The sequence below is a fragment of the Austrofundulus limnaeus genome, unplaced genomic scaffold, assembly GCF_001266775.1.
Source record: "Austrofundulus limnaeus strain Quisiro unplaced genomic scaffold, Austrofundulus_limnaeus-1.0 Scaffold278, whole genome shotgun sequence".
Classification (NCBI taxonomy): domain Eukaryota; kingdom Metazoa; phylum Chordata; class Actinopteri; order Cyprinodontiformes; family Rivulidae; genus Austrofundulus; species Austrofundulus limnaeus.
Genome location: NW_013952680.1, coordinates 513341 through 525002, shown reverse-complemented (window position 1 = coordinate 525002; position 11662 = coordinate 513341). Strand labels below are relative to the sequence as shown.

The window sequence follows — 11662 nt, the reverse complement described above, 5'->3', positions numbered from 1 at the left end:
CCCTTTGTACGAACAAAAGTAAGAGAAATTTAGGATAAGAATACGAACATGTTCTTGCATGAGGCCCATTGTCCTCTGGCTCCAACAACCAGTGGTGGACAAAGTACTCAGTTTCCTTACTTGTGTCAAAGTACTGATCCAACTGGTCAAATATTACTCCAACAAAAGTAAAAACAGTTCTTCCTTTCACAAAATCTCTCAACTCGTTTAGTTTCTACATAGTCACTGCTTCAAGGACAAAACTTGGAACAGTTTTTTGAATAGATTAAGCAGAGGTGTAAAAAGTACTTGAAAAAAGTAAAAATACCTTAACAGAAAATGATTTTAGTAAAATTTAGTTTTACTGATAAGAAAAGTACTTCAGTAAAGTCATAAAACTGCTCACAATAATCAGAAAAGTAAAGGTGCTTTTACACACTCTAAGAAATGAAGTGCTGAATTTACTGGTTTCACTAAACTGAGCTGAGTAAATTGTGTTACATTTACTCAATTCCATTTAGTGGAACCAGTTGACATAAGCTGGTTTAAGTAATTTCATCACTTCATTAGTGCATAAACAACTCCTTTAATGATGAGTTGGAACATCAATTTGTAACAAGAAACAAGACGTTAACTTTTAAAGTAAAGCAGTAAAGTATAATTTTTAAGTTTTGAATGTAACAAGATAAAAGTAAAAGTTACAATTTAAAAAAAATACTCTGTATCAATTACAAATCTTCAAAGAAATTACTTAAGTACTGAAAGAAAGTAAATGTACTAACCAGCTCATTGACGAAATCTGTCCCAAGCTGCAAAACAAGCTACAACTCTGATTATCAACTGGTGGCCCGTGAGCCATTTTGAGTTTGTTGAAGGGTGTTTTTTCTGCCCTGGTGGGGGGGTATTACAAGACTAAAAATATAAAATGAGTTTTAATGTTTATTATTATTTTTACACTTAAAAAAAAACCCAATATGTTCAAATAAATAAAAAATACTGTATATAGTTTATACTAAAGCTAATAAGAACTACAATTGAACTATGCAATCATATATATTTGGTTCACATTCTCATGATCATCTAGTCTAGTAAAGATAACACTGATGGGTTTGAGAGAAAGATCAAAGTTTAAGGCTGTAACTTGGATTATTGAAGTAGCTAACAGGCTAATCATCATGTTTGGTCACATACTTGCAAACACATTGACAATAACAGCTGATAAAGCTAGCCAAAAAATGTGATCTCGTGTTAGCTTTGGTCCAAACTTCAAAGAGTCGCTGCAGAGGGACCAAAGAGCTGCAGGTTGCAGACCCCTTCTTTATATTGTATGAAGTGGGGGGTGGTTGCCTTCCTGAAAGACAAACTTTGACAGGCGTTTTGCAGGACCAGAGGGGAGTGGGGGTCCTTATTGGACAATAGGGAGGGAATTGCAATTGGAGATGACCAGTGTGAGCAAAAACTGAACTAAAGAGAGGGAAGAGAGGAGGAGGAGGAGGAGGAGGAGGAGGAGGGAAACAGAGCCAGGGATAAGGCAGCTGGGAGCTGATCTCATTGTGCACTCCTCAAGTCACCAGGACACTCTGAAGCCTCCTCGGCTACTTTCTGCAGCTCTCAAAGGTTCCTGCACCTGGATCCTCTCTGAGGCTCAAACAAATTTACAGTTTGCTGGACTTGGACTCCGTCCCGCATTTAAATTCTGCATCTGCCATGACGCTGGCGTAGGCATGGTGGTCTACTTGAGGAAGAGCATCCACTCTCTGCTGTCCGTCTTCAAAAAGAAGGGTGAGTGCCGACTCACGTGGGGAACGCTGTTTACTCTCATCCAAACGACGTGGAGCTCGTTGGGCTGATGGTTCCCCAGTCCTCTTCACACAGTTTGTTTTAGTTCAAAGATGTGAAGATAAACTTGTTTTGTTTTAAACTCGTCTTTTCATCCTACAAACAGACATGCTGGTGTGTATCAGAGCAAAGGGCTTTAATGAGATAAAAGGGATTTACTGTCTTTTTAAGCAGTTACCCCAAAATCCCTAAACCTTCTGCGGGGGTCTGATAGAATCTCCTGGGGGTCTTCTTCTCTTGTTAAATTCATCTGATGACTACATCACCATTTATGGGTGATGTTTGATAAAAAGGTTGCAGTTGATTATTTATATTTTATTTTTTTGAAATTTATCAAACCAGTTGCAGTCTTCCCACAGCCTGAGGGTCCAGGTGGGACTCCACACACACACACACACACACACACACTATGCATTCACAGGGTTACCTAATCAGGTAGGACTGAGAACCAGTGCTGAGACTGACAAAGGAGGGAAAGCAGACACCTCACATTAAGCCTTGTTTAGCTGAGCTATCAGTCACTTGGCATGACTGATGTTCTTCCCAAATTACAGACAAATCTACTTGATTTGCCTAAAGCTAATGTACGACATTGTGAATACACAAATATACTCAATTTGTTCAAGTCAACTATGAAAAATCTCAGAATTAAACTTGAAAATAAAATACAAAAAGAAACAAGTCTATCATTCCTAAAACTTGGATTTGAGCTCGTCAATTTAATCAGAACTAACCAAGCCGAGATCTATAACAGATTTAAATTTTTTATAACTTCTCCACAGAACTCAGCTTCAAACGATCAGAACTTCTGCTTTAACAAGCTAATGAAAAGCCCAAAACCTTTAATTCTCTTTATTTTTCACATCAAATGCACACATTTTCCATCTCAAGGTCTCATTCCTGGACACATACCCAAAGAAATAAATACTGAAGTTATTTCCTCTGAAGAAAATCAAAGAACGAATGGTTTTCTTGCGAGGTCCTTTGTTTTGTTTTGTTTCCATCTCTATTCAAATGTTATGTTTGCATATTGATTTCCTGTTTTATTTGCACTGTGTTCGCCCAACGTGGAGGTGAAGACGGTCCCACAGACAGACGATCCAGATTATCTGATCTGACAGAGATTGGCGCAGAAGCTTTAGGATCCTGCAGGAGATAAAGCAGGTTGTAGTTTTTGAGCTAAAAGCCTATAGCCATGCTGGGACATCTGTCCACTAAACTGGACTGAGGAGATTTGACGAAAAGGTTCACAGATACAAAGAGTACAAAGGATTGGATAAAGATTGCACGACAGACATGTTGGCTAAATGTTCTTATTTGTTTCAAAGAGGTACAAACTTAAAATAATAACCCCACATTGTTGAGTTCGAAAGGCCAAATAGGTCAAAAAGTTCCACCTTTAAACTTGTAGGTCATCTTTTTAGAGCCTTTCAAATTATATTCACTTCCATAAAAACCTAATGAAGTTGTCCTTTTTTCCCCCCAAACTATACCATCAGCTGGCTCAAAGGGAGGTGAAGACCAGAAGAGGCTGACGGTTCACTACACGACCTCTCAGCACCACCAGGAGAATGTTTTCATTGAGGGCAGCCGGTCTCAGTACCTGGAGGACCTGCATACAGAGGCTCAGGAGGGACTCAAGATATTGCAACAGGAAGGTCAGACCGCGATTAGACCAGCTACACATATATAAACACACAACTTTAAAATGTCAACACATTGGCATGTTTTTGTGGTTTTATATTTGATTTGGTTTGTACAGAACACAAGAATGGAGTGAACTTTGATGACGATGAAAGCATAGCTGTAAGTGCGCTGAAAGCTCTGTGGATCAGTTTACACACACTTATCTGAAGATCGTATAACTTAGCGTTGTTTTCTGTGTGCGTGTTCATTGCAGTCCACAGACACTCTGCGTCCGGAGAAGGATATCAGCTCCAAGGACAGAGTCAGCTCTCCGGAGTCGAGATCCTCCACGGGGAGTACTGATATCCCAGTAAACCCTGCTGAGTCAACTCGGCCTGTGCTTACCCACCAAGGTAAACATCGACGCTGTTTGTGTGTGTTGGCTTTTTCAGAAGACAGTACTGCTGAATGTTTGAGTTGATGCTTCCTTTGACGGTTCAGAAGTTTCACAGATGGATACGCTGTCTTACTCAAATGTTTCAGAGAACATTAATCAGTGCAGGTTAAAAAAAAATGTTACACAGATCAAAATATGTCAAAGTACGTCTTTTTAGGATTTTAAGATCCAAAATAGCCTGACTGTCATGGTTTTATCCATGCTGCATATTTTTATGGCCATTTTGCACTGATTTATAGCCCGGTTCCTTCCTGATTTCTAGAACCTAGAGACTGTGTTTCTATTCGGTCAAGCCTAATTTCACATCAGCTACTGTTGCCCACTGATTTGGGGTGAGGTTAGGGCACACAGATGAGATTAACTGCACATGTACAGCTCAGATACAGCCTTACAATGCAAACATGCCATTACCCAATCAAAGTGCAGATAAAGTTGATATTTATTTTCTCCTCTGGACAAAAAAAAAAAATAAAAAAAATCCACCCACCACAAGTTTAAATCGGATAGGAGTCTGGCTATGGTAAAGACACCTGCAGGTGGGTGGTCCTTGAAGGTGTCATTTAGAACTATGTTACATTCATCATTCCTCCAGCTTAAGGCAAGTTAAATTTAAGACTTTTAAGACCTTTTTAATGCCACTTGAAATGAAATTTAAGATAAACTTCACAATAAATACAAATAGGAATAAAAAAACAGCAACATTTTTACCCAAACGTTTAACACAAAACAACTAGCTGCGAGAGGCATTTGGTAAATAAAGAAATGATACAATTAATTTTATATATTTGAGACAAATTATAATCCTGTGTGATTTTTAAGACCTCTGAATTTTTTTTAAGGATCCACAGGAAGCCTGTACAGTAGATGTTATGCTATGTCATAAATCGACTACTAAGAGTACTGGATCTGTTGTTACTGCCTTGCTCTGAGGTGGTGGGTTTCAGTCCCTCCTCTCTGCCTCTGTGTGTCTTCTGAACGGACCGAGGTGGTCAAAACACACACCAGTACTGAAAGAGTCTTGTGTGTGATAGTGGTTTTTAAAAATAAGCTTATGTGGGGGTTACCTGTAACCAGTGAGTTGCCTGTTCAAACCCCGGCTCCGACCGTCTCAGTTGTTGTGTCTTTAGGCAATACGCTTCACCCGCCTTGCCTGCTGCTGCTGGTGGTGGTCACAGTGTCCAGTGGCACCAGTGCAGCCCCAGGGCAGCTGTGGCTACAACGTAGCTTACCACCATCTGTGTGTGTGTGACCGTATATAAACATATAAGTTCAGACCATTTACCATAAATTCCACAACTTAAAGTAAAACTAATAACAACATTGCTACAGAAGTTTGAGTTTTGCATCAGAGTCTATTACTAAATAAAAAGTCACGGTTCAGTTTTCATTTAGTATTCGCTGCTCGTTCTCGGCTTCTTTGGTGGGACATCAAAGAATGAGAAACTTGACACACAGACTCACACACTCACATCCACAGCTAGGGATTTTATTATTTTAACATTTATTCTAAAGTTCAAAGCATCCGAGACAGCTCGGCTGCTTAATATCACAGCTGGGAGGCAGAGCGCGTCACTCCGTGTGTGGATGTGTGCGCACGAGAAAAGCCCACGCAGTGACTGTGAGTGGTCTCTGACTTCATTTCAAACATCAGTTCTCCTGCGTACCCTTTCAGTTTCTGTTCAGAAAGTTGGCAAAACTATCTGTCAATAAAGTTTATACAGACATTTCTAAATACTTTTTGTATTCACTGACTCCAGCATCTTGGCAGCTTTTAAATAGAATCAAGCTGAAAATCGTACAAATGTTCTTGTTCCCACATTTAATTGTTGCTAATTTTTATGCTAATATGCTAAATCAAAAGAGAAAAAAACTGCCTGTGCAACGCAAATGGAATTGATATAAGAATTTAACATAAAGAACTTTTAGCTCAGGTACAGCTTTACAGCTGTAATGTTATTTTGCTCCATATTTATCTGTCAGGATCCACATTCAAGCCTCTGAACCCAGTAAAAAAAACTGATCGAAGCAAAAAGAGAAACAGGAGGACCACCATCATGGGCATCCCCAACCAAGTCCAGAAAGAGCTCGGTATGTTCAAGTCTTCTCTCGCTGTTTTACAGAGTAAACAGTGACAGGTTAATTCTAAGAACTCACTTTCCTTACAGCTCTAAACAGAAGCTCCACCTTTCAGCCGCTTGTCTCGGCTAAGCTCCCAAATCACGAGAAGCACGACGGCGACAGCCAATCAAGCGTTATTGTTATTCCGACAGTTGATGGAGGGACTCCTGTAGCAGACAAGGAGGGAGCGAGGGTGCACCTTTCAGAACTGGAGGTAAAGTATTATGAAGGGGGGAAAATCTGAAAAACTTTAACATTTGTTTGTTTTCTAAATGGTCCTCTATTCACTCCTAAGCAGGTCTTTAGTGATGAAGCTGCTGTGAGCAAACACCTCCAAGAAGTCTACCAAAATGAGCAATCCCATCTCTGTCCCACTTCTGCCCTGAGACCCAAGTCCCTCGCAGTGCCTGGCACGACCTCTTCTTGTTCATTCACTCCCTCAATGTTCAACTTCCTGCAGGAGCCTCAGGTAAGAATCATCAAAATTTCTAATAAATGTATTTTTTATGTAAAACTCCAGTATCTGGTTTGATGTGAAATACCTCATTCTGTTTCTTTCTAGGGACCAGTGATGTCCATCTCTCCTCAGGCCACTTACTTGTCTACAATCATTCCTAACGCGGTCTTGCCAGCCTCCGTCGAAATAATAGAGATTGACCGCAGCATCAGTCGAACTCGAGGCGGCAGTGTCAATCATGGAAGCGGCATTCGCACGGTCAGCAAAAGCAGCCTTGCATCCGGGGACTCGGCAGTCAGTCCTTTGTTGTCCAGAAGATCAGACGGAGACGGTTCCCAAACAAATAGCTCCAACTATGATGTCACGCTGTTACCCAAATCAGCCTCAGGGTCAAACTGGAGCGAGTCCCAGTCCTCAAAGACAGTTATTTCTGACTCCTTGCACACATTCACAAGCAAAGTTGGTCTTGATGTGCAAGAGAGCCAAACAGAGCTTTCTAAGGACCAAGACCTTGCTAATATTTGTGATTCTTCAAGTGTGGTTAGCAGTAAAGGTGAAAATCCGCCAAAATCGAGGGATGAGAGCACGACTGAGCCAATGACTGCTGGGGAACAAGCAAAAAACAAACACAACGTCTCTCACAGTCTGTCCATTACAAAGACCAAGCAACCTCCCGCACCTCCACGCAGAATAAACTCGCTGCACGGTAAAAAGATAAGAGGGGACTCTAAGATTGTAATGGACATCAAAGATATCAGCAACTCTGCCTCGGAAGAAGAGAAAACCTTGGAAGATGTTGCAGCCCAAGGTGGCATGAAGTTGGTTACAAATACCAGCACAAAGCCAACTCCCATCTCAGACTCTACTGACTCTTCCTCTGGAATTTTACTGGCCTCTTCTAACAAGGACGAAGAAGCAACAAAACCCCCTCTAGAGTCCAGTTCCTCCTCCTTACAGAAAAATCCATCGGAAGGAGAAAAATTTGAACGGACAATGTCCCCTTCCAGTGGCTACTCTAGTCAAAGTGGCACTCCTACTCTTTCCCCAAAAGGGATCTCCCCGACCTCTCCAGACAAGGAGAAGAAGAGTCCCATCAAACCAGACAGATCGGCCTCCCGGGCTTCGTCCTCAGGAGCTTCTCATTCTTCCTCTCTCACCTCTTTGTCGTCGGGCACGTCCGAGCTCACGAACGCAGATGTTTCCACATGTAGCACGACAGTGTCTCCGCATGACTCATCACCAGCTGCTGCTCCTGGAGAGCTCAATCCAAATAATCATTCCTCAAACTTCAAAGCTGAAGTTAGAGATCTGCTGAACATCCCTCCACCCCCTAAGATCAAAGCTCCGTGCCCTCCACCTCCAGAGACATGGGCTCACAACAAACGCACTGTAGAGCTCCTGTGTGGACCTAGCACGAGCAAAACGGTCCACAAACCAGCAGAGATTTGGAAAAGCACAGAAAAACAAACAGAATCCCAAACTAAACCCACAAAAGCGACACAACTTATAGCTGAGAAGCAGACAACTGCAGATAAACCAGTCTCAGAAGTGCAGACGAATACAGCAAAGTCTGTGATGGTAGATCGTCACAGTGATGACCGTGCTGAGACGGAGCAGGATGTCAGGGACCGTTCAAGCACAGAACAAGTCCAGGCAAACGAAAAGGTCAACGTTCAGAGCAGAGAAGAAAGTATCTCTGTTGTGAGAACCCAGGAGGTTCAAGAGACGACTCCAAAGAAAGATCCTCCACCCATAATGAAAAAACCAATGAGAGTACTGTTCAACACAGATCAACCAGCAGAGACAAAACTAAATGAAATAAAAAGTGCTGCAACACAAGTTCAGACGTCTGTCGAAACAAATTCAACACAAGCACAAAATGATGTTAGAATTACGGTTGATAAAAGCCAGGCAGAAAGAGGGGACAACATGCAGACCCTTTCAATAGAGGTCCCCAAAATGAGTAAGATCTCACCTCCACCTACACCTCCTCCAGCATACCAGCCTACCCCCCCTCTCAAGAAGAAAATACCTTCCTCGTCATTGTCCGTACCGGTGAACGGGTCTCTGCGGGAACAGGAGGAGTCCCATGTTGAGGACTCCTGCTGGCCGCCTCCTCCTCCTCCGTTGGAAGGCGATTCTGCCTTTGATGGAAGCGATGAGGTCGAGTTTCCTTTACCTCCTCCACCCTCAGTGGACATGTCAGACCCGACCCCAGCTGAGACTGACAGCAAACCGGCGCTTTCAGAAGCAGACGTTGCTGATGAAACGTCTTGCCATGTGGTGCAGAATAATTCAAACGTTGCCGACGATGTTTCACCTCCACCAGTGGAGCTGTCACTTGCATCACCCATTGCCCAAGCAGAACAGCCACTAGTTGTAGTTCCTCTCAGTGGTTTTCTGAAGAGGAACTCTCTAAAAGTTGAAGATCCTCCCCCCTGTGCTCTCCCAGTCGGTGTTCAACATTCAGCTCCAGCTACTGAGTCGACAGTATCTCCTCCACCATCAGAAAATTTAACCCATGGGCTTAACTTCAGAAGGCAATCCAGCGGATCCTATCGAGACTCCAGGAGTAAGGAGCTGCTCTCCCGCCACAAAACTTCACCCATTCCTAAAGAGGATGCCAACATACCGCTCGTCACTCCCTCGCTGCTCCAGATGGTTCGCCTTCGATCCGTCAGCATGACTGAAGATCAGATGAAACCCACGTTAGAAGACAAGTCCAGTAACGAGGGAGCCCCAGTTCAGGATAACTGTCCCGTCTCAATCCAAGGACCCCAAAACATTCCCCAAAAACCCATCCGCAAGTCTTTGTCATTAAAATCTTCCCCTCAAACTGTAAAAACACCCACCGTGACCGTAAGCTCACCTTCAACGTGCCTGCAGGAGGCCATACGTCTGAAAACTGCAGCCATGTCTTCAAGAGATGTTCTTCCCTCCAGACTGGGCATGAAGTCTCCCAGTTCCAGCCGTGTTAGTCAACCAGGAGCTCCGCCTCTGAAGTCGCCTGAAGGATGCGACGTGTACAAGTCTCCAGCCTCCACTGCGAGCTTCATCTTCTCCAGGAGCACAAAGAAGGTCGTCATAGAGACCGCGGACACCTTTTCTGCAGAGACTCAGGCTAGTCTGAAGCAAACCCTGGCGACCGAGCTCAGACAGGTCTCTGAGCAATCAAAGGCTGGCGCCGTCTCAAACGGCAGGATGAAAGGTGACAAAGTTCCTCCGCCAGTAGCTAAGAAACCAGCTCCAGGCAGCTTGAGTCCCTCCCATAATCCTCACAGTCCTTCAGCAAAGCTGGAGCTCAGTGTTGAAGGAAACGGAGCTCTTGGAGTTCAACAAATAAGTGGCGTGACTCCACCTGAGACAAGTAAGTGTCATAACTGTGGCCTTCAGTAGACACCTTCAGTTCTTCATTCTAAATCATTATGCAATCATTTTTCTCTGATGTTCCTAAATAGACAATGCAAATGAAGGTCAGCATAATTTTCATGACTTAGAGTATAATTAGAATATTATTGAAAAAAAACTCCCAATAATAATATTTTATTTAAATAAAAAACTTAAAATGCACTGTTCCAAATTATTACAGATGACAGTTTCAAAATATTTTATAGGTTGTAAAGAACTGAAAATGGTCATTTGTTAAATGTTCATCAGTAAAAACAAACAAAAATGTCTCAACAGATGAAGTTACATTTTAACATTTCTATTGAACTGGTAAGTTTGTAGAGCAGGGCTATTCAACTAAACTGCTCCGGGGCCCATGGTTACTGCAGATCAACTACTCAGGGGCCGAACATCCAGCAATTAAAGTTAATTTGTAAATAAACCAAGTATTACAAAGATCTGTTACCTTTGAATTAATTTATTTTGCTGCTCTTAATATAACGTACAGAACCCTGTGTAATAAAAGTAGTGATAATAAAACAACAAAAATAAAAAGAACACATTATGCCTCCTGTTTAACACAAATAATATTTTGACATCTCTGACTTGACAAATTTTTAAACCAATTTTATTTTCACTCTCATGGTTTTATTTTCAACTGGTTGTAGTTTATTTGTCTTGGATGTTCATAGAAATGTTTTTTACCAGCTTGTAGCCAAGATTCTGACGTTTCTGTAGAAACATGTCTATGTTTATCTAAAAAAAAACTTATAGAAATTAAAGTAGAAAACGGGGGTTTGTGCTTGAAAGATAAATTAACCAGTTGGTGGGCCTAACTTTGGTCACTCGTGGGCCAGATGTGGCCTGCAGGCCGCCAGTTGAATAGCCCTGTTGTAGACTTTCTGCTTGAATTTCTTTGCAGAATGTCAGAATAACCTCTGAAGTGTTAGATGTGAACTGCCCCCCCTCCCTCAGAGATCTTGGGCTTGATGATCCAAAGATGAGGGTTGAGGTCCGGGCCACACCAGTAGTTTCTTTCATTTTATGCCCGTAGCAGCTGAGCTGATGATGCAGAGGTGTTCCCTGCAGCATGAGAAGGTGCATTGCCCTCCTGCATGAAGATGATTTTAGTCTTCATGTATTTCTGAGCTGTTTCTGCTTGTGAACATCAGTTAGAGGTGGCTGAATGGAAGGTTTATGCATCCCTCCAAGTCTCTGGAGGATCCTACACCTTGATGTCCGCAGGTCTCCATCAGTGTCTATTTGCTGCTCTGTAATGGCATTGTAGCAGCTGCTCTCTTAAAAGGCGCATATGAAAAATCCACTTTTTTAGCCGTTTAATACATTTTGTTGTGTATTTGGAGTCAAACGCAGAAAATCTTAATTTAGTTTGCCCCAGTGCTGCTGTTTGGGTCCAACTGAGTCATAAACTCCCTTATCAAACTAAAACAGACCACTCTGGAAGCTGGAGGGGGGCGGGGCATAAAGAGCCTCAAAGAGACAGCCTCAAAACGAGTTGATCTGAGACACGCCTCAGAAAAGACGGGCTTGTGGAGTTACAATAAGGGGGAATTCATTGCAAAGCATAGCAGTTCCACTTTATATAGATCCCAACTGAATGATTTCTTGTGAAAAAGAAAGATTTTGAAAAATATCAAAGGTTTTCGTATCTTGTTCAAGGCATTAAACTATTTCATGCTTCTCAGCAGCAGAGATCCTTTTTCTTTCCTGTATTGTTGAAAATGGTGGTTAATAATGTGGAATACCCTTCTTCAGTAGTTTTTCCTTTAATTGGGCTC

At 42.2% G+C, this 11662-nt stretch overlaps 1 protein-coding gene across 5 annotated transcripts in view; it reads left to right on the top strand.

Moving 5' to 3' along the window:
* The window catches only part of nhsl3 (NHS like 3), a 60443-nt gene that overhangs the window by 47443 nt on the left and 1338 nt on the right, over positions 1–11662 (top strand). For 3 of the 5 annotated variants that reach the window (XM_014021117.1, XM_014021116.1, XM_014021118.1), the window contains 7 exons: positions 3318–3476; positions 3581–3624; positions 3719–3857; positions 5882–5989; positions 6067–6233; positions 6315–6488; positions 6582–9843. In XM_014021117.1, the coding sequence (XP_013876571.1) occupies positions 3318–3476; positions 3581–3624; positions 3719–3857; positions 5882–5989; positions 6067–6233; positions 6315–6488; positions 6582–9843 (4053 nt within the window). Of the gene's footprint in view, positions 1–1462; positions 1762–3317; positions 3477–3580; positions 3625–3718; positions 3858–5881; positions 5990–6066; positions 6234–6314; positions 6489–6581; positions 9844–11662 lie in introns of those variants that run through there. The other 2 variants (XM_014021119.1, XM_014021115.1) reach the window with 2 other exon arrangements.